This window comes from Amia ocellicauda, chromosome 18, assembly GCF_036373705.1.
Source record: "Amia ocellicauda isolate fAmiCal2 chromosome 18, fAmiCal2.hap1, whole genome shotgun sequence".
NCBI lineage: Eukaryota > Metazoa > Chordata > Actinopteri > Amiiformes > Amiidae > Amia > Amia ocellicauda.
Genome location: NC_089867.1, coordinates 20885018 through 20912829, shown reverse-complemented (window position 1 = coordinate 20912829; position 27812 = coordinate 20885018). Strand labels below are relative to the sequence as shown.

Genomic DNA, 27812 nt, shown 5'->3' with positions numbered 1-27812 from the left:
CTAAGCAAAATATTTCTATTCTCTGGGAAACGTGTGCTCCTTGACTTGAACACCACGCTTTTATTTTTAAAAGTAAACCAAGCAAATGCAGAATGTATGCTACTATCTGATTTTAATCAATTAGATAATCTGCAGAAATCAATTTAACTCTGACCACAAAATATAAACTGCGTCACGCCATTGGCCTAGCGTAACGCTTCACTCGTACTCCAATTCTACTACCGGCCTTTTACGAGGCAGTGTAACCAATCCAGCGCTGTGGAGAATCTTGCCTTTAGGAGAATCTCCCGGAGACTGCTTTTGGTAACCCTGCTCACCCGGTGCACGATGCCAGCTGTGTCGCAGGCGATTAAAACTATTTATAGCTATCAGGCTCTGTCTCATAATGGACAAATGTTCAGTTCAGTGAAAGAATATCCAGACAAAAGGAATATAGGAGAAAAATATATGCAGTATGTGTCATTAAACCTCTGTTCCAAAGAATAGGAATACAAAACACGACAGAATATGATCTAACTTAAAATAATATTTAAAACAAAATATATTGCCTCATATCAAGTTTATAAACAGAAAACATGAGTTAGGTAAGACAAAAAAGCATGAAAAGAATGGTTTACAACATGAATACTCTGTGGTGAAATGTAAATGCCTGAATATGCACTGCTGGCACTTGGCGCTGTGTGTACGGTACGCTATGTGTCCTACGTGCAGATATATATCTTGGCAAGGCATCGTGCTGAGATTTACACAAAGGGGCGGTCTTTCAAGACAGACATAGTCTTTCTGTTGGGTTGGTTTCATATTAAGTTTTAGGACTGTTAGAATGTAAATCATATAAATCAGACTGTCAGGGTAGTGCCTGTGCAGTTTCACTTTAAGGATTCCTGCATTTCGCTACAGCCAGCCTAGCTGCATAATACACTGAATTTTAGCTCTTTACATTTAGCTCCTCCCTAATACATTGCCAGTTTCTGCTATGAAGAAAGGGAGGCAGCTGTAAATCATTTTCCCCCGGCATATGACAGGCTGAAGAGTTTTACACATCCAGGCACTAACATTTACTATCACAACAATAAGGAGTATTATCAAGAACGTACTCACAATCTTACTTTTCTGTGCTGTAGCTTGGCAGACCCACAAGTTAATTTACAGACCTGTCCACCTTTAAATTCAACCATCGTCACCTATCTTTACTGAGACAGGTTATGCGACTCCTCCTCTGTCTGATGCATCTTCTTTCAGGCGACGGAGATGTTCACGCCAGGCAGAGAATACCTACACACACCATAAATAAATCACGATTACATTTCAGCTCTAGACATTGATTGAAAAAGCTATGGAGTTTCAAACCCTCATCATATGAAACCTTACAAAAGTTAAACAGGTGTGTAATTACATCAAAACATAGTCCCAAGGCTATCCTCCTGACACTGAGAGTAATTGCAATATCACAGATTTATCACTGAGCACATATCCCGTAAAAATTATGTCATTTTACAGTTATTTTAAGCCCTGAAACTCTAAAAGTCATTGATCATAGAGCTGGAGCGCGTTGAACACCAATCCTTCTGAGACAGATTTAAGATCAGGTCTCAGCATGCCGGGAGAGGCCCTCAGTGCTTTAATGCACTCCATGTGAAGAAATAACAAGAAATAAATGTGTGTAGAAAGCTGTATCTCTTACCACTCTTACTAAGACTCGGTCTTGCTGGACAGCAAACGCCATAGAAACTCTCGTCTGGATGCGTCTTTTCCTCCACGTGATCCAAGCTTTCTCCAGCAGTCTTCGCTCGTACTGGAGTGAGGGGAGAGTACGGTGTTCAAAAAAGGTTCGCTAAGCTTCGCAGTGGTCATGAACTTGGTCTTGCCGTTCCTCACCATGTTCCTGGTGAACAGTGTGGCTGCAGCGTGGTTTTTCCATCGATCCCAGAGGAGCTTGGTGCTTCTTCTGTGCCGGCTCCTGTGAAACCTCTGCAGGAGAGCGACATTGCGCCATTTCCTCAGAAACGTCCCACTGCAAGAATCCAGTGCCATATCTTAACACACGGGGAGTTTCAGAGTAATATTGTGACTCATGGAATTATTTCACTGGGATAAGTTTAGGGTTAAAATGAGGGTTACATGTTGGTCTGGACAAGGGTTAGGGTTCAATTCTATATTAGACTTCTGTCAGTGTTGTGGTTAAATATTACAGCCGCAGATCGACATTACTGCGGTGGGGACTGATTAACAGTTACTACAGCTGAATAGCAATCGTTTCTCTATTATGAATCACCTCTCAAATCAACAAACAGTGATTGTTGTGAAATACATGCCCAAAAAAGCCCGTCCTCCTGTTCAAATAAATATCAGAAATACTCTGCACGGTCAGAGTCCTGCCAATGTTGTGAATGAGTTGTCAGTGGATTACACAACACTACTGAGAAATGAACTTCAGATTTCAATAGGATAAACTCAAGAATATCAATTTCTCAAACCTTTGGAGGCTTACCATAGTCTAGTCTTGTACAGATCTTCTGCTTGAGTCCTTTTCAAAGTGGTCTTATTGGTGTGATTAGTAAACACCACCTGAATCCATCGAGAGCAATACTTCTTGGAAAGGTACGCAGTGCGGTATTTGAGGGATTGGACCTGGTTAGTGATGAGAAAAGGGCCAGAAAAGAAGTCGAGTCATAAATGAATGACCAGAAATAAAAATGGAAAAAGCACTGTTATTACTTTCACCCAGATTTAGACAAGCCTAAATATTTAGATGAAAGCAAGCCAACTGGCAAAGTCAGCTTGGCTATTTTTTTAAATCAATATCCAGGCACTCTAAATCATTGAATGTTTAGCTAAATCCTTGTGAAATTGTGTACAAAGGTCTCTCTTAATGAAACACCCAAGTCTGTTCTGAATTACCACCATAAATTAAAAAAAATTCAGAAAGCAACTATTGCTGCAGATTACATCAACATCCTGCTCTTGCCAGGAGAAGTCACTAGATATCAGTTGACAGGTAAGTTTTAAGCAGGGATAAATCACTTCTAATTTCTGACAACTCTTGGTACCTTGTGTCGCCATGTTCTTAGGGCACTTCTCAGCACTCTCTGCTCTTGCTTTTGTGTTGTTTGTTCTGCTTGGATTTGAAGAGTTTGAAGGGATTCCAGCTGTTTTCTCCAGGTGTTAAATGCTGCCTGCATTCGAAGGGTGCAGAGTTTTCGGTTTACATCTGCAGAAAAGCGCCTGTGTCCCTGCACAGCAATCTGCCATCCCAGAAAGGCCCTGCAGCAGAGAGAGAAACGCCACAATCAATGACAAGTCGATAGACAGCAACAAACAAACAAACAAAACGGGTATAATTTATTCACTGCAGCAACACAGGTTGATGTATTCATCTTTTTATATAACTACATACTTCTCTCTCCTAGAAGATTAATCACTGCTTGAAATGAGAACACAAGTAAAGGTAAGAGGGCCTTGTAAAGAACAACTAAATTACAAAAAAATGATTAATTTTAAATAATGATTAATCTTGGTTCTTTATTATTAAAATATTTTAATACCTGTGTAAGAGATGTATGCAATTTAATCTCAGTGCTTCTGCCTGCCTCCTCTTGGCTCTCACCCAGACATGAAACACATGGCTGACCGTTCTGTGTCGTACACACATCGACACAGCTTCGCTCCTCAGTTGGCGCTCTTTAGTTTCTTGTGAAGATAAACAAAAGCGCTTTCTAATTAGAAAAGTCCACCAGCAACCATAAACACTAAAATAACGACACGATCTACCAAAAGTTCCCCATAAAAGCTTGCTAATCAAAAAGTTCTATTAACACCATTAACAGTGAAAAGAAACTTCTGGAAGCATCACAGCAGGAATGTGTATCATACTCAGCTTCTATAAACAATTTCATTATGAGCTATGTCTTGAGCTTCATTTGGGGAGAGGTGAGACTAGAAGAGTATAAGTGAATAGATTTATTCAACTGTAATTTGATGATAATTATTATACAAATACAACGTTAAAGTGTAAAAAGACTCAAGCCTTTGTTAAAGAGAGACTCTCAGTATGTACAGTCACATTCACTTCATATTAATACAAGTTTATTGTCACCAAAGTGGCTTTTGAATCAATACCTTTTACCCAGGACAACCAGTAGACCAAAACAAGACGTAATCGTCTGCTCTCCTTCTCTGTAAAAAACTGCTCAGCAAGCTTTGATGACTCTGTCCTTCCTTTCCACTGATTAAACCACTGCGGGGAACAAGTGTGCATCATTTAAAAAAGTGATAACCATATAAAATCCTAAGGGTAGCCAAATATTGGAGCATTGATTTCAATTTCAGTTATAGGTGTAATCTGCTGATGTGGACACAAGGGAAGATCCCTGTTATTTACCATTAAAGTGAAAATATCCGTCTTGCTTTTGTCAATATTGTTCTTTAGAGGTAAGGAATGCCAACTAAAAACCAATAGGGTCAATCTGTCCTTTTATAAACTTCATATTTAAAAAATGGCTCCACAAGATTTCAACAATTAAAGTAAAATCACAGGAGCGCAGGTGACACCTCTACTAGAGAGACAATCATTATAAGAGTATTACATTTACTAGGCCAAGTATTGTTCGTTTTACATGTAAATACACCGTTAGCTTTTGAAGTGAACTCTTTCTTGTCCACATTAAACAAATCTCCAATCACCTGTTTCAACTCGGCCCTGTGGTGAAGTTTCAATACTTGGCGTCCCCTTGTGGCCAGTATCCAGCTGTGCATCACAGTTGCTTTCAGAGACTTCTGTTGATCGCTCAAACGCAGCTCCAGTGTCCTGTATCTTTGCTGCACCTGCCACAGCTGTGACCGCCACTGTGCAAAGCACAAAGCCACAATCCCTTGCCGTGTGTTGGTTAAGAATGAAACCACCTGCTCTCTGTGCATCTGGGTGGCGAGAGTCACGTCATGCCAAGCTCTAAGCATCCTTGATAGAAGAAAAAAAACATTAAAAGATCCATACTGATTCACAATAAGAACGAGGTGATGGAATAGAAGAGGAAAACTGATGGTTTAATGTTGTGTACCTCCTACACTGCCCTCGGGCCCAGAAGCCTTTGCTCGTTACGGAGAACTGGTATGCAAACACCCAGGCACCCAAACACGCAGCCAGGCAGCACCTCTGTGACTCCCTGTGAAAGACACCAACCCTCTGCTGCCTAGCCCTGCTTTGTTGGGTGTGTCTGAGCCACGCCTTGGCCACGGGCCGCACACGGGTGTACGCAGCCTGCCGACCAGCCAGGGCGAGTCTCCAGCGCTTTAACGCGTATCCCAGCTGCTTCCTAGTTTGTTGGGTAACGGCACGTCTCAGGACCACAGTCCTTCTCCAGCGAAGAGCAGCTCTCCTCACCAGACACTGAGTCCTCCTCTCTCTCTGCTGGACCTCCTCCTGGTTCAGACAGTAGTGCTTTTTCCACTGGGAGAAAGCCCTCCGCATCTCCCTCTCTGTCTTGCCAATCTGAAATGCCTTTAGCTGACTTTGAATGCCTTTCGCACGGACAGCAGCAATGTGCCACCGCTGCAGACACCTTAACAAAAACACATCATGCATTTTAAATTAGGATCCACTAATTCCATTTATAGTCTCAATAATGTATAAGTAACCAGACCTCTTCAATTTTTAATTGCGTAATGAAAAGCAAAAAGTCAATTGTTCATAACCCATAAAATGATATGATATAATTAAAAACGCCCTACAATTCCCCTATGGCAATAAAACAGATCTCTTTGTGATTGTCTTCAAGGGGCAACTTTGCGTATTACAGCCTTTTTGAAATCTGTAAGGTTAGTTTTTCAAATAGTGGAAATTAAATGGTCTCTCTCTGACTATTGGTCTTTGATGCATCTGGAATTCATTTTGACAGACCTGTTCTTCAGAGACTGCTGGGAGAACGTATCAGCTCTCTTCATGTTGTGTGTTGCGTTTGTCCAGATGAGCAGTATCCTTATCTTCACAGTCCTGTTCTGATTTTGTAAAGAATTTGACAGCAGCCTTTGAAGTTGGCACTTATCTGTACAAAATACATACCAAAGACACCATTACAAATTTCTATAATTTTGTATTTGTTGCCTGGTGTAATGGAATAGTAATACATTTACTAACAAACAATGTTCCAGACTTATAGGTACAAGATTTGCTTTTCTCTACTAGATTGAAGTCGATTAATAACAAGTTTTACTGTTGTACAAATAATAACAATAGTATTATATTAGTTGGTGGATATGGTCAACAGTTTGGTTTATCTGCCGTTATACCTCATGTACTTGGGCTTAGCTAAGCTTACTAATCACACAACGCCACAAGCAGGGATTGAGATGTTGTTTTATCTGCTTGTTGTCAGTACAGCAGGTGCACATCTGAATAGAGGCTTTGGAATGAATAAAAGATTAGTTTTATAAGGGATCTCCTCACTCCGAGTATACGAATGCCATCGCAGGAGAGCTGTTCTTGCACACTGTTCAGATCTTTCTGCAGCTTTCCTCTTGATGTCCAGCCTCTGTGCCAGGCTAGCTCTCCACATGGAGAACCGGAGTCGATAGCAGTGCAGCTGGCAGGACCCTTCAGCCCGGGCCTTTCTTTCCCTGTCCTCCTTAACCCAGCGGCCCCACGCAACAAACACCCTGCAACACGGAGCCCAGAAACACGTCATGGACTCTATTGCAAATGCAGAAACATCTCATGAATGAGTACACTGCTTTAGTAAGAATTATTTCTTCCTCTAAAGCAGACAGTCAGATCTCAAACAATGAGGGAATGTTCGCCGTTATAGAATTGTTAGTGAATTCTGCAGTGTTAATCGTTTTATTGTGCTTTAAGCAACGTGATGTGCATTAACCTGGCGTTGCAGTCGATCCTGTTTGGTTGTTAGTGTCCTTATGTTAATATCATACATGAGTCAGATATCAGATGCTGTCTTGGTGAATACATTAGTCTTTGATCATGGATTATTAGAAGTAGGAACACATGAATAAAACAGTCAACGCTGCTGTGGTGAACTAACAAATGTTTTCAGGAAAGCACCAGCAACAATATAGAGACTTGTTGGGCCCTTCATTGAAATTCATTGACATTTTGATCATTCAAATTTTAAAGTCTGAAACCATCCCACACCAGACCTCTAACAATCCATGTTTAGTTGTGACACACTTAACAATGCATATAAGCAAAACACAAACCATATATCAGTCGAGCAGTGAAAGAGAAAACAAAAGCATGCATGAATATTTTACTACACTGCACTAACAGTTTCTTCAACAAATCTGTTTTACCATTATATAACAGGATTATAGAGACAAATCCTCTAATAGGAAGCGCTTCAATGCCTGTTGTTGTCAGAGAGTGAGATTGCCAACAGGGGCAGGGAGAGGTTGCTTTCTTTGCTTTGTCTCACACTTTAGCTGGCAGGCGAGTGCTTACCTTGTTTGGAGAGCTCGTGTGTGGTACAGCTGAACCTTATGGGACTGCCGAACTCGGGCCGCCCACAGGGTGAACATCCGCCGCAGCCGGACCCTCTGCACAGTCCTCCGCAGCCAATGGGCTCTTCTCTCCAGCTGAAGATCTTCCTCAGCATTGCGGGGGATTATCTTCAGCCTCCTCTTCAATACAAAACAATACGACAAACAACGATTGGTAGGGTGAACCAAAAAGTCTGCCGCTGCATCTCTAACTTAAAGTGTTTTCTAGTGGAATGCGCCTGTAGTAACGGGATTGCAGATTTATTCTCCCTGTACCTTTCTCTTCCACATCGTGAAGCTCAGAGTCAAGAGGTGGGTTGAGCAAAACTCAACTGCCTTCTTCTGTAAAACACCTTCACATTTTTGCTGCAACACAAATCCTTTCCAAAGAGCAACACTGCTGGTCAGCAGCCTCGTCTCCTGAAACAGACACTAGAATGAAAACACTCAGGCAGAAACTCTGATGCAATAATGATCAATGCTAATTAAAAAAAAAAAAAAAAAAGATATCTATTTATTTTGAATAAACAGGAACAAGCACAATTTGCATCATATTTTGAGAAGGAGTTGGTGTTCTAAAAAGACAAAACTAGTAAATATGTTGCCTCATTTATGAACTAGAAGTAAAATGTACTGTATCAGCATGTGTCCCGGCAGCATTGGAAATAAAAGAAAACGATTAATCTTTACCCAGCACTTCTTAGCACTGATCTGATGAGTTGCCTCAGTCTTCCACATACCGATCGCCCAGCTCAATACCGACCGACTCCTGCGATCAATAAAGTGGTCGATTTGTGACCTTTCATCTCTGCCCATCAGTGTGTATTTCCTCCACTGGAAAAAGGCAGTGCTCATGGATCGGTGCATAATTGTGATGACTGCAGAGCGGACCAAAACCTGCAAGGAACGAAACCGTAGGGATCAGAAAGTCCCGGATTTAATTTGGTTTGTACTAAAAGTCAGATTCTCATCAACAGATAGAGTGTAAGATCACACTTACAGGAAACAAACTAAATGCATTCAAAAAATATCAAGTGGGTTTGTTTACAAATGCATGCAGTCTTTGATTTTGTAGCCACAAAAAGTCAAAATGTACTTAAATGTCTGTTATTGCTCACAGATAAAAATGTTGTCAAATTGAGGTAAATACGAAGAAAAGTGTTTCTACCATCCTCTGATAGTATGAAAGTGTTTTTTTAGGAGTCTGGAACTCAACACTGTGTGTGTGTAACTGAACTTCTGCTACTAAAGTGGGTTATTCTCCAATCAGCTCCCAAGGGAAACCATGTATTTCATATACGGCAGACTCAGATAATTGCAAGACTTACATTTGTTCTCCTTCTTGTATAACATCAAGAAGTTCAGCTGTGACAAACCCCTTATTTTGTTAGATTCTAGGATCACAGTAGAACGGTGAATAATCCCCCAAACTCTGACACACTCATATGGCTGAAAAGACTAAACAGAAAGAGATAAAACGCTGAAATACCTTTAATCTTTTAGGCCCTTTGTGACTCACTGCACTTTGCTGGGAAAGGCCAAGCGTGCAGATGTGGGCAGTGTGGTCCAAACGGTCTGTTCCATCCATTCTGGTAAAGAAATAATTGAAAGAAGAACCCTGCGCTGATTTATCAGTACAAAACAGTGTACAATTCTGACAGCAGATAAGGTGACAGCACCCGAGTAATTTTAAAAGCAAATTGGTTTTAAAAGATGTCTATAGACCGTGGGAAGTGTTGGATATCTGACACGGAGGTTGTTTTAAGGTGAGAGGATTCCTTTATATCCATCTATCAATAGAAAATATCTATCACTAAATCAGAGCAAAATGACAAAATATACAGTGACAGTTTCATAAAATCATTGTTTGTGCTACACAAGTCATCCCACGGTGCAGCATTTAAAAATAGTATCACAGTTGATCATTATGTTGGTTGCAACAAGACATCGCAGGTAACCCAAAGACCGGAACAAAGAGACTGACCCTGCTGTGTGACTACACAGCAGAGAGGACGCCTGCGGTGAGGACTCTTCATCTGCCTGTCCCGGGGCACCTGCCAGCCTTATTGGATCAGTCTCCCTGTCGTCTATGTCCACAAGGCTGAGCTGTCGGTCTCCTAGGCCACGATCTCTCTCCATGATCACCTTCAAAGATTAAAAAGATAATTATACAGTTTAAAACCTTCACTTTGCCTCGAATTTGTCAAAAGAAATTTGTGAAAGCATACTTCTTTGAAATGCTGTTTCTAATTAAAGGCTGTTACATATTTGTTCTCTAGAATTGAACTGTATGCTAGTGAATTTGATATGAAAACAGCTGTACTAGAAGCTTTAACTGTTGTCTAGTCTAATTTGACTAAACACAATGAATAAAACGCTCAATGGGAATAATAAACATTTTCAAATTCAAAGACGTAGTGAAACCGATTGTAGTGCCGACACATTCTCCTCTAGAGCGGTAACAGTATGTGGAAACTGGCCCTGTCAGCAGCAGGAGGGCAGTGGGTACCTGCTGTTGAGAGCCGACGGTGGTGTCCAGCGAGTGGCAGGCCGGGCCCGGGCCCTGGAAGCCCCCAGAGGTACGAGAGCGCTCAGTGTGAGACCGTGGCTCACCCGAACCGAGCTGCTCCAGCCTAGCACTGAACCTCTGCACCCTTTCATGCACAGCCTGCTCTGCCAACTTGTGCCACTGTCGGACGATGGCTCGAATCCGCTTTTGCTCCTGAACTTCGGTAAATTCTCTGAAAACGACACAAAAACACCAACAACATTGAAAGATCGAGTCGTGTTATTATATCCATCAATTTTCTCCACTTCTTTGGACTCAGAGCTCCTACCTTGCCCGCTGTAGTTTGCATCGCTCCTCAATCCATTTGTGAAAGGTCTGCTGCAGCAGCAAGTCTTCCAAGCTATAGTTAAATGTTACTTTCCCCCTGGCTTGGTCTTCCTGCTTTTTATATTCTGGGGAAACAACAGCTTCCTGATCACTTACAACCCACACACAGAACCCCAGAGCAAACTCATCTTCTAAACATAATATAATGCAGTTAAGTGATTCGATTAACAAAAACATCTCATAATTCTGACATCAAACAAACAATAAAACTGTCTCTTCTTACCTGGATAGGATTATTTTGTTTTTTAAACAGAATGTATTATGGTGTTTTTGTATAGAAATATACTAAAATCATTATTGGGTAAATTTCTCTCTGAAGCTTTGGAATAATAATAAAAGTGGATAGCTTCAAATTCAATATTATTTTGGGTGGATTAATGTTACATGCTGTTAATTGTAAATGCACGTGTATTCTTATGAAACGGGTATGGAAGTACTTCTATAAGGGAATTTGTGTAAAAATATGCCTTTTAAAAATAGATCCTGTGAAGGTTTGATGATTAAATGCAATCCAGCAGTTCTGATTTTATTCTGCACATCAAGATCAGAACAAAAGGCTGTCGAGAGCAGAAAATATACAAGATGCTCAAAGGATCATCTGGACTATCTGATGTGGTCTCATGAGTTTTGGCTTTTGCCTCGGAGAAGAAAAAGAAAGCGCACCTCTCACTGTTTCCCTCGCCCGCCATCGCCTTTCTTCAAACAAGTGGATGACAAACATCTTCCTTCGATGGAAGAGTTCGAGAGATCGCCTCCAGCCCTGGAAGCACAATTCCACCACCTGCCTTTGAAGTTTATCCCGGTAAGAGACGGAGATTGATTTCTGCTGAAGAACACTTCGCCATGCCTCGAAGCACCTGTGAGAAACACCGAGCATCGATGTGCTTAAGTAAGCTCGAACGATGGAGTGGATGACCTTTAATTATGTTACACTTTATTTCTTATCCTCTTGTTTTGTTAATCACGACCATATTTTCAGGTTAATATTGTTACTGTTTCTGCAGTACACATTTCAGATTGTATTTTTATGTTGAATACTTTTCATTAAATTATTTTAATGTATACTTATACTTATTTGCCACAAACCTGTACAAACCTTTCTTTGGCGATAGCTAAAACTGACTGACGTTAGCTCACTTTCATTTCAACATCTCTGGTAATAAAAAATATAATAACAAGCAAAATTAAATTGCCAGACAGCCGACGGGTTCAAATTGTATTTTGTGTTTGCTGTTAACAACAAACAAAGACACTTTAACACACATTTTATGAAAACAGACATTTCTTTAGGCGGCTATCCTCGAAGGGAAAAATATAATTAAGTTTGTAAACGCACCGCTGCAACGATCTCCTTTGTGCTCCCTCTAACACAAGCTGTGCTCTCCTTCTCTCTGACCAGGCCCGACGCCAGGTGGCAAAAGCAGCCTGTAGTTTCCTGAGGTCCAGTAGATGGCGTAAAATCTTCACTTTGCCTCGTTCAGCATCAGATGAAGCCTTGACGTCGCACCACGTCTTGAAGGCAACTAAAAAGGCAGGTACATTCATCAACTTTATCACTTTACAACACCTGTCTCTTCATGGTCTAATCCTTGTCGAAATAGGCAAAGCAGGAGGGTGACAGTCACACAATCACTTCTTTGCAGTGATAGCGCTCGGGTGGATCGTATGGTACAGGTGCTGGCTGGACACCACATACCTGCACGTCTCCTCCTGTCAAGCACCCGTCTTGCCCTGGAGCCCGCGGCCTCGAGTTTCCTCTTCTGCACAGTCTGTCGCCAGTGCCAGGCTGCCATCCTGCAAGACAGACGAATTGGGAGAAAGGCAAACTGTGGTTTAACATGACACCGATCTTTATCATATTTCTCACATTAAAACGGTAGGGGTACAATACGTCATCTATACAGAATTCGCACGAGAAGCAGTGATGCATATATGATCCTTTTGTTTTGTTGCATCATACCATATTGATTTCTGCTGACATACATCAAAGAGTATACTGGAATGGAAGGGTATTTCATTGATGTGGATGTCAGCTGAATATAGCCAACATAGCAGGGATATGTGTTGCACCATTCAATCCAGTTCATTAATGATCAGAGCCGTTTTATTGTCTGCTGCGTCTCCGCCCCAAGCCTCCTCCTGTTTTCTCTCTGCTATTTCCCTCTCGAATGCGTGCACCAACCTGGCGATGGCCTGTACTTTCTCCTGGCGTCTTTGACAGCCTCTCAGTGTGAGTCTCCAGTGCTGAAAGCTACACCGGAGCCGGGTCATCTGGTGAAACTCTGCACTCAGTCTGTCCTGCTCCCGTCTCTGAGCCCTCACACACTGGATCTGTGCGCTCCAGGCTCCGAAGACAACCGTTAAAGTGTGGATCCTGTGGAGAGAAGAATCCAATCGTCCGTGTTTCAAAAAGACAAGCAGATGGTCATAAGACTCACAGATGAATATATAGATGTAAGAATGGCACACATTTTATCAGTGGAACTATTCTTTGCAGGAATAGAACAGCAGGCTAATTCACACATTTTTTAAATTCTGATGCAGACTTGATAATATGGCATGAAAATACTGCACAGAATACATTTTGGTTTTGTTTGTTTGTTACATAACTGATAAATATATAATCAGATTTATTTTATCAAACACTTAAAAATACCTAATTTGTTCTTTGGCCAGGAACCTCTTGTGCATCACCGTACTCCAGGCTAAAAAGGCCTTGCGTTTGACAGTACATTCCACATAAAACACGGCCAAATGTTCCTGCCGCCTCCTCGCATCCGTCTTTATCTTGAGCTGCCGCCACACAACCCAGTGCTTACACAGCAGCGTCAGACTGTCAACAGAGATAGAATTAATAAGCACACGTCACTTTGCACCACATGCCAGAGTGTGTAACCAAATCTAGAGGAATCGACAGTGTAGTGTACTGGGCAGAGAGTGGGGGTAAAAATGTTTTTTTGGGCTTCTTGAAGTGAAAGAATATTCTTCTGCAATTCACGCCAACCGGGCAGCAGGAGATTTTCAGCTGAAACTGCACCGAAACTGTCACATACCAGGTGTGATACAGGCTGAAGGACTGGAATGCAGATCCAAGGCCGCCTCCAGCGAAACAAAGCATTGCAAGGCAAGGACCCTGCCTTGTGTCTTGAGGTCAAACCAAGAACATGAACTCAAAAGGTCATCCTGTTTCAGCTGAGTCATAGGTTTGCACTTAATAATAGTGCTGGCTAAGCTACAGTAACTCACACCTGCTCCAGGGCTCATACAGACCCTCATTCACTGCCTCATTGACAGAGGATTCAAAGCTTACTTTTAGAAAGGGAATATTTACATGTATTAGGACTATACAACTAAAATAACACTAATATATTAACACTTAATTCATTAGCTTGATATATCATTTAAAACAAAAGGCAAAATAATAAGTTAATACTATTAATTTCAGCTCTATTTGTGTTTTTGTGGCTGAGGTGACTTACTTGTAGTGTATTTCAGCAGCCCGGAGTATCTGCAGGCCTGCGATTTGTCTTTTCCACATATAGTTCGCAGATATTGAAAGACGATTGTTGCTGGGGTCAATAAGGCGTCTTCTCAAATCTTCCACATGCATATCGAGGTCAGATATGTTCTTTCTTAGCAGTTGTTCTTTTCTGCGTACATAAGCTGCTTTCCACTGACGAAAACAAACAAACAAAACCTTTTATTATGTTTCAGAATCATTAATCAATCACAACAATATCGATCAGGCGTTAGCATTTTGTTTATGTAGTTGCATCTGGTGGAGATTACACTACACTGAGGGGATAGCGTTCACGGTAGCTGAGGTACATGTCTGGTGGCAGCTGATGATATACTAGACTCTGATCTCTATTCCACATTGGCCTCGAGACAAAGGCCTGCATTCCAAATGCCACACAAAGAATCCTCTGTGAGTGGATGGAACAAAGGGCATCCGCTCACCTGAACCTGGGCATCCCTGTACAAGCTCCTTCACTGCCATTGGTACTAGTTCATTTCAGAGGACTGCGCAATAACTTATTTATACTTGGCTTCCTTTTTTAAATAGATACAGACCTCCAGAGCAAGTTCAGACTCAAACAGCAATGTCTACCAGCTATGACTCACATAGTAAAAGCACTGAGATAACAGCCTGGCTTTCAGTCTGTTTGCCACAGTGTCGGCCTGCATGCTTCGCATCCGAACGGCCCATTTCAAAGCAGACAGGCCCTTCTTCAGCATCTGCCTCCTGTGCTCAGCCCTCGCGACACGGTTCAATGTCATTCGTCTACTCCAGGTCCTAAAACACTGGGAGAGGAGCCGGTGTCTGTAAGGCACCAAGAACCCGCTAGACGAACAGAGAGGAACAGTTGCTTAAAAAGAATGAAGAGCTCGTTTAAATGGACCTTTTTAAAATGTGATTTCACTGCCATGTTTGTGCTTAAACATTACTAATGGATAGTTAGTCGGTTACTAAACATTTAATCAAAATCAGAAAGGCAAAGACCAGCTGAACGTATTTCTCTTACTTCACAAACAATCTATGACTCATTCTATATAACCAGTCAGTGTTAATGAGTCCCAAGGTTGCGTTTTTACCTCTCTTCTATTGTTACACTAGGACCCAGGCCATATATCTTTGTAGCATCAGGAGGCTGTTTGAAAGAACAAAACCAAAAATGTCAACACACTTTGCTTCAAGGTCTCATATTACACCCAACACTGTTGACCCCTGACCCTACTTTTGGAACAAGGAATCAACCTACCTTCAGTAATGGATGATGCCTGAGCTGACTGCCTCGCCCTGCAACACCTCTGATGTATGTGTTTCCATCTCTTCCAACACAAATGTCTTCTATAAATCCTTGTGAGGTCACTAAAGGTTCAGCTGAAGATCTTTGATCCCGTTTGTCAAAGCACCAGTCAGCAACAATGACCTGGCAGCCAGTTCCTTTATGTCTAACTTGTTCTCCTCCTGTTACCCCTTGACTATATCCATTGTCCTGGTGGCAATCTGACTGATGGTACAACTTCTGGACAACTTCTCTCTTTGTGTTCTTTGCACTTATCTTCTCCTGTATGACGTTATGACTTCCATTGTATATAAACAGCTCTGGACGGTCCAGCAATGCACTGCAATTTGACACCTTGTTGTAGTTTATCACACCATTGGCATCTAATGAATGTTGCATGCCGTTAAAATGGACTTGGTGGTGATCTGAATGTGACTCATAAGTGTCACATGAATGGAGATGTTGAAGTGAAAGTAAAGATTGCAATTCCTTACACCTTTTTGAAAAGGAGTCCGTAACGTGGACATTCTTGTCAATGGAAAATGTTTCACCTAAGCTGGAAGTCCATCTGCATGTAGAAAATCTGTTTCCTTCAGGGTGATGAACAGAAGAGTGTGATATCTTCGCTGTACAGGAGGTGGAGTTAGAAATACCTTTAATGTTTTTCCCATTACCAGCCTCCAATAGAGCACGAGAAGAAAAAACTCCAAAGGAACTAGGTGATTGCTCTTCCACAGAATTAAAAGTTAACAACCGTGCACCCTTTTTAAACTCTAGCATTGACCTGTGCAAGCTTGCTGAAGTCCAGGATGAGTCAAGAACATTTTGAAAAGTGGACACACATTGGGTTGATGAAGTAGAGCTTAAACCATTGAATCCATAAGGGTCTACTGCCTTTGTATCAAAACATTTCTGGTAACAGACATTGGAGTCAGATTTGTCATTGTTAGTTATAACGGACGGAGTCTTTTCTTGAGCTTTGCAGGTCTGTAAATTCCTTTGAACCAGCACCTTGGTGGCAAAAATAGAAGACGGCTTTGCTACCTGACCCATGCCAGCACTGTACTGGTTCCCAGGGTCACACTGATCGTCTTTGATACCAGAGTTGAAAGAATGACTGGGGGCAGATGCACTGCCTTTAAAATGGTTATTGCTAGTATTTCTGCTAAACCCTGTACTGTTCTCGCTTGCCTGGTGAGCTGCTTGGCACATTTTGCTCCTTCTTGTGCCACCTGTGCATGGCTCTGCCTCACCGTTAAGATTCCTCTGTTTAAGGATCGAGTCTGTTGTGGACACATTGGTGTAATCAAAGCTGACTTTGCGGACAGAACGCCACAGCTTTGGCCGCTGGTCCTGAAGGGAGGCTGATAGGAGTCCCAGCACTTCATCGCCTTCATCGACAGGAAAGTCTACGTTACCTTGTACCATAGACCGCCTTCTTGCCGTAATTCGTCTTGCCTGACTCTGTGCAGCCTGTTTAACCAATCTCTTCTGAAGGTGCCCCTCCATTGTTGGAAGATGTTAGCACTCTTGTAACCTTCACTGCTGTCTCTCCATCAGATGACATTTCAATGCACATACTCTATAATCTGTCCACAACCTAGAATGAATAGCAAATCACTGAATTACTTGTGCTGTTCTCTGTATGAAATAGCATAATTCATTATATGCACTTAATACTCCTTTTCTAAACCTAATGTGCATTTCATGAATATGCCACTAGTCTGAAATTACCAGTTTACAAAATGTGCTTTAGAGGATGTGTACATATAATCGGTAAGATTACAAAGTATCAATACTATAATTATACTCGATTCAGGGTAATGAAGGTACATGTTCATGCTATTAAAACATGAATTAATTATAAAAATGCCCAGTATGGATTTAGAGTCAAAATTAACAATGTTAGTTAGTTCATGACTAAAATACATTCTGCTCATTACATTTTCACTGATGTGTATAATTAAACGCATACCTCATGTTTTAAAAAAACCCAACATGGCCATTTATATCATGATTGTGTCATTCAATTATGAAATTACAGGCTAAATTCTTCCTTGTTATTGGTACAAATTAACTAATTACTTGTGCTGTGCTGGTCGTGGAAACAATAAACCCACAGCTAATACATGGATAAATTCGACCTTTAGTGGTGAGATTGTGAGTGAAAATATTACCTTGATTGTACCCAGGAGCAATTCTTATTTATAGCATTTTATATCGTTTGTGCACCGACAGACACCTGATTACTGGTGTTACCGGTAAAAAAAATATATAGTGAGTATATATCCAAACATTAAAAGTGTTTCCCCTACCTGCAGTCCTCCGGGTCTCTATTTCTTCTCGTCTCATTGTTTCTGTCCTGCTTTGGGTCCCAGCCACTCAGTGCAGGATAAGAGGATCATCAGCTTAGTGGCGGCCTGTTGAGACTAACAGACTCAGCTGTCCGCTCCTCCTATGTTGGGGGACAAACCACTTATCTGTCCCAATTTAATTGCATATATTGAATGCACACTCCCACCTATTTGCCGATACTACACTCAGTTGAAATCTAGGCTAATTACCCGCAATGCTTGACATTTTTGTTGAGAATGTCGTCAGCTGATACTCAAACACGTGTTTCTTCCACATACAAGAGGGCACGTTTGAGAGACGTTACCCTGCCAGACGTATCATCATAGCATGAAGCAGATCTACACCTAAATCAAATCTTACACACGACCTACGCAAGGATCGCTAATTATAAACTGGTATTATATCAAACCATGCGCATTTGATTAATCTTAAATTAGCTAGAAAGTACAAGATTAGTTAAGATTCCACTAAAATGCTAAATAACAATATGTAAGTGAGAGTTTAAATAACGGACACAGATGGGATCAGTATCAGTCTTTATTAATTAATTTAAAACATACCTACCTATACCCGGATTGCTTATATCAGTTAGTTAACGGTTTTCTATTTATTATGAACTCGGTCCCTGTGCTGTGACGTCATTATGACGCTATTGAAGGAGGAGCCTGCGAGTGAACGCTAATCGAGCATGCGCAAAGCACGCCTGGTTAATCGTATTTTAATTTGTCCTGCTCCATCTTCTCCTCAATGATAATATCCTGCACATCACTGGCCCTTATGAAATATCTATGAGATTTTGATTTCAGCAGTATCTGAAGAAATATAGGAGAATTTGTACTAACATTATAACCATGAATAGAAAGTAGCTATAACATACACATTCAATATTTCCATAAATGTCTACAGTGTACACAATTTAAAAACAAAATAGTACAGACAAGGGCTGATTTTTATTATTGTAACACGGACTGATGCAATCCAGTTTTAATAATTCCACATGTAAGTCACTTATTAATTAAATACGTTACACAAATTAACTTCATTATAAGTATTACATCTCAACACAGGCATTCGTGATCTATGTTTGTAATATATAACAATTATAATAAATCTGGATGTGAATGCTAAGCTCCAGGCAGTTAAGAGGGAGTGTAAACAAACAGATTCAGCTCATACATGCCCTGCACCCAAAGTCTTTTACAGATTACCTCATTAACAGAGGTCTCATATAATAACAGTTCCCAGAGTTATTTCTCGTAGAATCATATGAAGCCAAACTTCATTGATCGTTGCTCTTCTTCTACTTGTGGTTGCGAAGATAGACCAGTCTGTGTGGCTGGAACTTCTCTCGGCACAAAGGACACTCCGCCTGCCAGGGACAAATACAGATTCACACAAAAAGCACAGTACGGATAACCCGAGGACCAACATAGGCAGCTCTAGATCATGTCATTTTTGTGTTCATACATGTGATTGACCCTACTAGGGAAGTACAGTGTTGACCCACCTTAGTGTTGCACCACTCTGTGATGCACTCCCAGCAGAACAGGTGGCCGCAGGGCGTGGCAGTCGAATGCCGTCGCACCTCCAGACACAGGATGCAGCGGGACGGACGGGGAGACGAGGTCTCGACGGGCTGAGTGCTGGAGAAAACACATTTAGACTCAAGAGCATTTTACACCTACAGCACATCTGCTCATTCCTTCACACCAGGAGATACAGAGCCCTACTGATTGAAAAGGACTAATTATCAGAGATTACGAGCCCTTAAAATAAATCTTTATGACCACTGCACGCACTAGAAAGAAATCTATGAACTCCAGAGAGATTTTAAAGATCTGCAGCTGCTTTGGCGATTAAAAAAACCCTTTCCCTCACAGTCATTAGCTTAATGAGCAAAAGCTAACATGCTGCAATTCATTAAAGCGACTTTCAGTACCCGCCGCTCTCCAGATACAGGGTTGGAGCCCCTCCTGTCGGTGTATTGCAGGCATCATCATACCTGGAGGAGGGCAGGTTTCGGTGCTGTTTCCACTCCTGCCTGGCTCTCCGTCTCTGTCGGAAGTTGTTAAACTGCAGGGCCAGAGTCAAAGCCAGCTGCAGCAGAGACACGGCACCCAGCAGCTTGTAGCTGGTGCGGACAGCACGGTCGTCCCCTGGAAGACTGCGTACGTGTAGCTGCAAGCAACGGGTCCAAAAACAAATTGGAGAAAAAAATAAAATTGTTAGTCAACTCCCTTCCCCTTTTTTTTTCTTATGAAATGGCCACAACATGACACAACTGGCAGCAAATCACAATATATTGACCTATCAACTGAGACAGCTTTATCAATCAAAACAGCTCACACACATTACAATGAATATATGTTTTTAAATTCTCTAGCATGTCAAATTTGGAGAGATGCTCATAGGGTGCATCTTTCAGGCAGACTGAGATCAAACCTGAATAATTATAGTTAAAAACAAATCCCGCTACATCAACCTACATATCTGATGCCGGCCGCCCTCTTCCCGATGTGATAAAAAGCCCCAGTGAGGTAGAAGACAGCCACGTGCAGCCTGTGCAGTAGTGTCACACCCTGCTGGAGGGCAAAGAGGACGTGGAGGAGGGTCTTCTTCTGGGCCTCCGTCAGTGACCTGGCAGCCCACCGGACCCTCTCCCTGAAGGAGGAGGCAGGGTTCCAGTGTCCGGAGGCCGCAGGATGGGCCGTCTCAGTGCCCGTCTCCTCAATCTGCAGCTCGTGCTCCAGGCAGACCATGGCCTTGTCCAGGATATACGGGAGGAAGGCCTGGAACAGGATGAGGGCAGCCCGGCGCGTCCGCGAGGGAATCCTCCGCTTGGTGGGGTCCACCTGGATGATATTGACATACTCTTCTCCAAGGGTCTGGTACCCTGGGGAGACAAGCACATCTCAGTGAAGGCTTGATCAGAGCTGAGGAGTCCAGCAACACCAGTATGGAGACGCATTCAAGACCTGCTCACCTGCAAAGGTCGTCAGGGTGTAGTAGGCAAGATCAGACAGCAGCTCGGTCTCTTTTCTCCATTGCAACCACCTCTTAGATCCTATGGCAGAATGAAAGAGGGGCTTAGGGACATTTTAAAATGTGTGCTTCAACGCTGAAGGTAAAACTGTCCGGTTTGTAATATTCCCAGCTGCAGAAGTTTTAATCCACTGAGACTTTTTAAAAAGAAACAACACATGCATTTGTATTTAATTTGTATGTTTGTGGGGATGTTTCAATAGGGACTTACCTGCAAATGTCTGAAATGCCTCATTTGCATTGTTTCGCAGGCAGGTCTGGTAATATTCATCTTTCTGACTGGACCGAATCAGGTGGGGTTGGTTTGCAGGAACCAAGGGCATCGTGTTAACCCTGAGGTCAGAAAATATAAGTAGAACATTTAGCTACAATGATATAATTAAGCATGCACATAGCTTCACTCTTGAATGGAGATTAATCACTTTCCAGCTAATAAGTTGCATGAGCACGAACAAGCTCATGAAATGCACTTCTTTTAAAAGTCAAGGTCCATTCTGTGCCTTCGTATTAAGAATATATTCACTTTAAAACGCAATTACGGAAGGTAAACAAAAGATCAGGTGTAGTTTACAGACTCACCTGCATATAACGGCTCTAGGCACATCTTCCTGCTTCCGTGAAAAGTGTGACGTCATCGAAACCCGGAAGGCAAAAGAAATGCGGCCAACAGGAGGTGACAGCGCCGCGTAATGGCGGGAAGACCGGCGTTGAAACGCAGACTGAACTGTTAGAGCGCCAAGCTATGTTGATTAATGTTGATTAGGTTTGATTAATTTTCTTTTGAGACTTCAATTGTTTTTTGTTGTTGCTGTTGTTGTTTGTGTGTGTCAGTAGCACAATGGGTAAGCAACGCGAAACACTGTTGGACACATTTTAAAATAATAATAATTAAAAACAAAAAACACGGCATATGAATATTTATAATTGTTTAATGTAATACTACTTTGGTTTGGAGATTATGGGCCAGACAGCATCAAGCAATAACCTGGTTAAGGCATGGTTTGCATAAAAGCAATATTATGTTATGTCACTCAGTGGCATTTGAAGGCTTTTTCTCAAGCTTGTATACTATATGTGACTTTGTTTTTGGAAAGGAGCAACCACATGCAAACTTCAGTTGCAATTGAAAGTTTTACACCTGCAGCTATTTGTCAATGTTGGTGAAGGACAACTAAATAGAGTTGTGTACAAATAAACTACTTGCATTGTATTGTAACACAAAATAATTCAATGAAAGTTATTTTGGGGCAGCAGTTATGGATATATTGTTGTAATGCAATTTACACAAGAATAAAGAATGGCGGGTGTCTGTGCACCATTGTTTGTGTCTGAAAGAAGCAGAAAGTCTAATGATTAACTCTGGCAACCTTTCACCCCAGACTTCTCTCCTCAAGTGTCCCAGAACTTGATCTTCTCTTCAGTGCATCTCAATCACTGGACGGCACAGTGGGGCGCTCTGGTGCTTTCTTGGCGGGGGGTGGATCTCTACACAATTCTTCTGCTGTTGCCCTGTAAACTTGCAGAACCAGTTTCTTTGTGATTTTAATAAAGCTCAATCAAGGCAGAGCTTTTCATTCAGCTAGCACACACCTCCTTCCTCCAGTTCACCGCAGAGCGCAGATTTATTGCTTGCAGAGAGTCCCCTCCCAATCTGAAAAGTTACATTCGGGTTGTTTGATTAAGAACTTGCAGGAACTCATTTACAGCCAACCGTGGGCAGGGAAAGGATTTGCTTTACTGTAAGGAGGAGGTGGAGGTTTTTTTCATGTCTTGGTTACTTGTGACTTCTTGCAGAGTGGAGTTAGGCACTGTAGAGACGACAGCACACTTAACCCATGCAGCCCACAAGATTGTGAAGCTCTGGTGACATTTCTAAAAGCTGAGGTAAGTCAGATTTCAGCCTTTCAGTTACTGGTGTACTTTCTCATACAGCTCGGGATGTTCTTTCAGGTATGTGCCTTCTTCAGCAGACACACAGGTAGGTGAGTAGGTAACATGCGCAGGCTGTGTGGGGTCTGTGTTCCTGCTTTACCCTTATACCCTGTTTCTTAAACACAAATGAACCATTTCTTGAAGTGTGGGGAATAAAATGTAAATGAATACTACTTTTTCAAAGTGTTTTATTACAAAATCAGGTCAAACCCATTGGCTCTAACACTGCTGTACCATTACAACCATTACCAAAAAAATCAGGGTAAATAAATTAAAAAACACAAAGTAAAGACCAGGTGCACTATAATTTGAATTTATGTTATTTTATTATTCAATGACTAATTGAATCAGTCATGAAAATACCACACTAAAGTAACGTCTCTACTTCTGTCATGAATTCTGCAGCCTCTCAGGATTTGTTAAATTAGCAGTGTTGGAAAATTAAGCTTTTTTTGTTTTGTTTTGCGCGTGTCTCCTGTGTGCTTTGAAGAACCTTCTCTTTCTGAAATGTTGGACCATTGTTTGACATAAAACAAACTTATTACAATTCAGATTTCACATACAGTTTAATTACAGCAGATGTAAATGATCCGTAATGGAACTGGGATGATGTAAACTTGCTCAAAACTAGTTTTTGTGGTATCTGTGAAATACTTCAGCACCATTACAGTCTTATATACTTACCATGAGTGTAATTAATTAAGATTGTACCTGTTTTGCAGGAATGTAGTTTGAAAGTTATTTGAATTAAAAATCTGTGAGTTTCAATTGTCTTCCATGAAGGCTGACATGTGTATCTATGCTTTTTTAAATTAATTAAAGGGAATAACTGAAAGTTTAGGGCACACAATTTTTATGTAAAGATACTTAAAACCAAGTGTACATTAAAAGTAAAATTACAGAATTATATGCATGTAATATTAAATCAATGATTAAGTTACAATTGAATATTGTATATTTTCTTTTATTAGAAATTGGAGTAGATTAGCACCCTTTGTACCTTTGAATTCTTACTACATAAAATATATTTGATTCCATATTAGAGTATATTAGATTCATATTATTATTAATAGTAATCATACTACTACTACTACTACTACTACTACTAATAATAATAATAATAATAATAATAATAACAACAACAAGAATAATTTCTTAGAAGATGCTTTTACCCAGGGAGACAAGAACATCTTTAAAACATTTCAAAATACAGTAAATACAATGAGTGCAAATACAATACGATCTAGTACATGATATAGCATTGTAGAACTGTATATATTGTATACCCAAATGTTGTTAATTCAGACCAGAAAAGAAACTAAAAACTGAGGCTGCGACTAGACGTTTTTTCTGTCTGTCATCATGAGACATATTAAATGTGAGATCTGCTTCAGTGAAATAATTAATGGAACAGAAGAACGAAAAAAATATATACTCTACTTGTGTCACTGGATATCTATCTTGAAAGCAGAAATAACATATCGAGCACATTATTCTTTTCTGTTGAGTTACTTATCCAATATCAATATCCCCGCTGTAATATTTGCAGAACGTGGTCTTGTTGTTGCTGTTTTATCATTTGACTGTTTCAGCCCGCTTTTGCCTTATTGTGTGTTAATCCAAACAGAAAGGAATTCATATACATCCTTCAGGGTATGTTTTTCATTCTCGTATCAGCGAACTATCTGTGGAGAGGTGACTGTTCGTCTACCTTGAAGACATGTGTGCGGTTGTGTCAGTGAGTCTGCAGTTTATGTAAGTCACAGTGGCAGCAATTTTATAATGTTATATATTTTGAACTCCTTAACATGTTGAGTTGTAAATTTCCACTTGCTGCCATTATCTTGCACTGCTATAAATATGTCTCCTTCCTTGTGATTTCACCTATAGCCACACATTGCCTGGTCTTTTGTTATTCTCTCAAACACTCCTCTGGCACACTCCATTATAGCTCTGATGCAAATAGATCCTGATTGGTTGTCAAGCAGTTTATGTTAGTGACTAAAACCACAGCACAATACAAGATCTGATAAGATGTTTGTTTTGTATTCGATCCATCCAGTATATGAACCCGCTTTGGGGTCCATAGGGTCCGTATGTTAGACTCCATGCTGTGTAATTACATAGTTAAAAAAAGTCCTGCATACTCTTTACAGGTTATTTGACTGTAGTTCTGTTTCCAGTAGTCACACCTTTGCAGATTCAGCTCAGGCCGGCAGCGGCTGTTGCTGATTTTTAGGCCCATCGTTAACGGACTGCCAGACTACATAATCTTTCTTTCAGAGCAATATACAAATTTACAGACATCGCAACACCTGCAAACGACTGGAACAGGTTTTTTGGTAGGCTCCTGTTATTGCAGAAATACCGGGTAGACACCGGGTTAAAGACCAGGTGGTATCCTAGGTTGAAACTAAAGGGTAGGTCTTGTGCTTATAAGTCTTCAATAGACCTCCCTTTGAAGTGTAACAGCTGCAAAATTAAGGGTAGTCAACTGCCTCTGCAGCACCAATAACAGGAATCTGCCATAGCTATGACCCATAGATGATGTTTGCCTTCTACATGTTTGAAGGTAATAATAGTAATTCGAAGAAGCAACGTTTGTTTAGATTTGCAGCACAAGCAAAGACACTACATCACATTAGGAAGATAATTTAACAGGGGTCCCACAGAGGACTTTGAACTGATTTAGTGCATGTGTGCTATAGTGCTGTGCGTCTTCATGAGCACCACTGAAAGCCTAGACCAATGAGAGTCTGCCAGGAATTCAAAACATTTTGTGAATACATTCAAACACGACTAGTGCATTACAGTACACATTTGTTTTTCATTTATACAGAACGTGTAGGTTGTGTACAATAGTGTGCTTTTAGAAATCTGCAGCGCTACCCACCACTGCGTAAAACGACACAGTTGCTTTCTTCTTTGACTTAGCATTCCTATAGTAGAGTACACACAGATGTTTTCCAAGTTTGTGGAGGCTGCAAGCAATCAGAACAACAGATAGAGAGAGTACCGAAAGGTCAGGACATGTATTTTAAAGCAAACCATCAAAAGTAGATAATGTTTCTTAGTCTTAGTCATTACTTTGCAATAGTTTAGTTGATAAGGCCCAGCTAGCTTGCTGACCCTAAGATTTAGGATTCGTAATCATAATGCAGAAGTATACAAATGTAGGAACCAGCTTTAAGTTTCCACAGTCAAATTCTGCACATTTGTTCCTTGCTGTCAGGTATTGTTTGGAGTGTATTAGTATATCGTTTACACTCATTTAATGTTGTGCTCTACGCTTCCTGTTATAATCATTGTATAGCTATTTTATTTTATACTCATTTTATGAGTTTTGGTTGTTTCAGTAATCTGCGCCTGCTCTTTCCCTTTCCTTTTCTGCTGCTTTTCGACATTTGAAAGATAAGGCGAGACTGTGAATGTGCAACCTAAGGCACAAAATGATAAGTGATTTTTCTTTCTCCTTGGAATTAGGCAAAGTGAATAGAAAAGGTCTTTCAGCAATGCAGTCAGCGCTCGCTCGATGAGTTCACTGCAATTGTAACATCAATATGACATCACTGCTGATGTTTCCAGGCACTTTCGCACCAATCACCCAGTCTGAGCGCGTCCTTAGCCGTGGCGAGTCAGCTCTCCTCTCACTGGTATCATTTCCCATGTTACTGGCTTCTGCACAAAGCTGACTAATTGAACCATGATCGATGACTACTCCCAAAACGAGCACAGTGACGCATGTGCTTCTTTAAGTAAGCAGTTGTGAACCCCCAAATGGGAGGTTTGCCAATGTCAAAAACACTTCACACAGAGAGGCGTCACAATCTGGAACAAACTCCCCAGCGATGTGGTTGAAGCGACAATTTGGGAACATTTAAAAACAGACTGGATAGGATCCTTGGATCATTTAGTTATTAATGGACACCAAACGAGCACGATGGGGCGAATGGCCTCCTCTCAATTGTAAACTTTCTTATCTTCTTACTTGTTCAGAAAAATTACAGAAGTTTTGCCTTAAATCATATAGACATAGATGCGTACATATGTTGCCTAAAATCCTATCTCCATTCTTGCAATCTCTTCCAAAGTGCTAACCAGACACAGCTAGTTGTAGATCCCAAAGGGAACACCCACAAAGCCATTTCAAATTACATGAAGTTACTTCCTGGTGCTGGGAGCCGAGCGCTCTGCTGCGAGAGCAGGCTGGTTGCACTGTACCAGTCAGGGAGACCGGCGTTCACTCTGAGCAGCACACACACATGGGGATTGCACAAAGGTCACTGCTTTTCATTTGCAGGTAAAATGTTCATAATTATTGTTTACAGTGTGATGTAGGATTGTGAGGTTGTAATCAGGTATATGATTAAGTCTTGATTGAGGTTAAATGGAGTTTGTTGTGATATTGTAGGTTGCAAACTTTTGCGGCTGATGAATTTATGACACTGCGGGTTCAAAGTTGATAATCACAATAAACACCATGCATTTCACATAACTAAAACGTCTCGACAAGACCCTAAACCCCATAACTCTGTGAGTAAAGTGTAAGGGCGCACTAGGAAGAGTAATTTCAATAAGCTGTGTGCTTAAGCCTGTGATTTTCCTGTTATGCAGAGTACTTGCTCATGTTCATTCACTGACAGTGAGGTATACTATTCAAAGCTGCACGTTCCGTGCTTCCCAGCCCTCCAGTCGAAAATGTCAGCGGCGTATTCACACCCACAGTTCTCTCCCTCAGAAACTAGTTTGAATGTGATAAGACCGCTGTAGGGTGAAGGTGGAGATGGTTAAATTAGGGCTACAATAAATCAGCAGTAAATGTGTCCATAAAAGCAGGAGACATTCATATATCTTTGTCATATACAGATTTAATCTTCATAAAGACACACACACACACACTCTCTGTTGTACTTCAGAGTCATAGTAATGCTTTATTTGTCAGTCACAAAAAACGATTGTGAAATTGTACTCTTTGTATAGTGTGGTTATATTTGTTGCTGTATTTATTTGTGTTTATTGGCATTTGGTGAAGAACTCTTGTGTGCTCAGACAGTGAGATCAGAAGCCGCCCAGGCTCACTATAGTGCAGCAGGCCATTGTGTGTGGTTGTAATGTGAATCCTGAATGGCTGGAGTGCAGAAGAAAGAGCTGTTATGCCAGAAGCCCAGCGTACCAGTTTGTGACACTGGGTTTTTGTGTGGGACCTGGCAGGAGGTTAGGGAATCATCTGGTATAAGAGAGGTTTGGCATAAATGCGCTAACAGCCTTTTCCAAGTTACTTCAATATCCGCACATGGAATAGAGGTTTGCTA

The 27812-nt window shown here is 41.1% G+C and overlaps 3 protein-coding genes across 9 annotated transcripts in view; 1 reads left to right on the top strand and 2 right to left on the bottom strand.

Annotated features, from left to right (window-relative positions):
* Window positions 1-95: 95 nt before the first annotated feature.
* On the bottom strand, window positions 96-13212 carry LOC136713933 (uncharacterized). Of its 2 annotated transcripts, XM_066691182.1 has the most exons (23): window positions 13038-13212; window positions 12564-12755; window positions 12078-12175; window positions 11718-11904; window positions 11045-11238; window positions 10323-10446; window positions 9995-10226; window positions 9470-9630; window positions 8975-9074; window positions 8176-8382; window positions 7762-7905; window positions 7448-7626; window positions 6443-6651; window positions 5897-6041; window positions 5058-5558; window positions 4684-4957; window positions 4120-4237; window positions 3546-3690; window positions 3051-3264; window positions 2492-2631; window positions 1879-2014; window positions 1685-1795; window positions 96-1275 (listed from the first exon to the last, which is right to left on the bottom strand). In XM_066691182.1, the coding sequence occupies exons 1-23, from the start codon at window positions 13070-13072 to the stop codon at window positions 1204-1206; spliced, it is 3918 nt and encodes a 1305-aa protein (XP_066547279.1). In that variant the 5' UTR covers window positions 13073-13212; the 3' UTR covers window positions 96-1203. The 2 variants fall into 2 exon arrangements, with proteins under 2 accessions (XP_066547279.1, XP_066547278.1); XM_066691181.1 differs by having other exon boundaries at window positions 1685-2014.
* A 5245-nt stretch (window positions 13213-18457) lies between these two features.
* pex10 (peroxisomal biogenesis factor 10) lies at window positions 18458-21251 on the bottom strand. Its single transcript, XM_066691156.1, has 7 exons — window positions 21148-21251; window positions 20780-20901; window positions 20510-20590; window positions 20013-20419; window positions 19529-19704; window positions 19034-19169; window positions 18458-18895 (listed from the first exon to the last, which is right to left on the bottom strand). The coding sequence occupies exons 1-7, from the start codon at window positions 21201-21203 to the stop codon at window positions 18827-18829; spliced, it is 1047 nt and encodes a 348-aa protein (XP_066547253.1). The 5' UTR covers window positions 21204-21251; the 3' UTR covers window positions 18458-18826.
* Window positions 21252-22195: 944 nt separating this feature from the next.
* The window catches only part of plch2a (phospholipase C, eta 2a), a 163430-nt gene continuing 157813 nt past the window's right edge, over window positions 22196-27812 (top strand). For 5 of the 6 annotated variants that reach the window (XM_066691113.1, XM_066691111.1, XM_066691109.1 and 2 more), the window contains exon 1: window positions 22196-22452. The gene's annotated coding sequence lies outside the window, so the exon portion shown is untranslated. Of the gene's footprint in view, window positions 22453-26664; window positions 26801-27812 lie in introns of those variants that run through there. The other variant, XM_066691110.1, reaches the window with a different exon arrangement.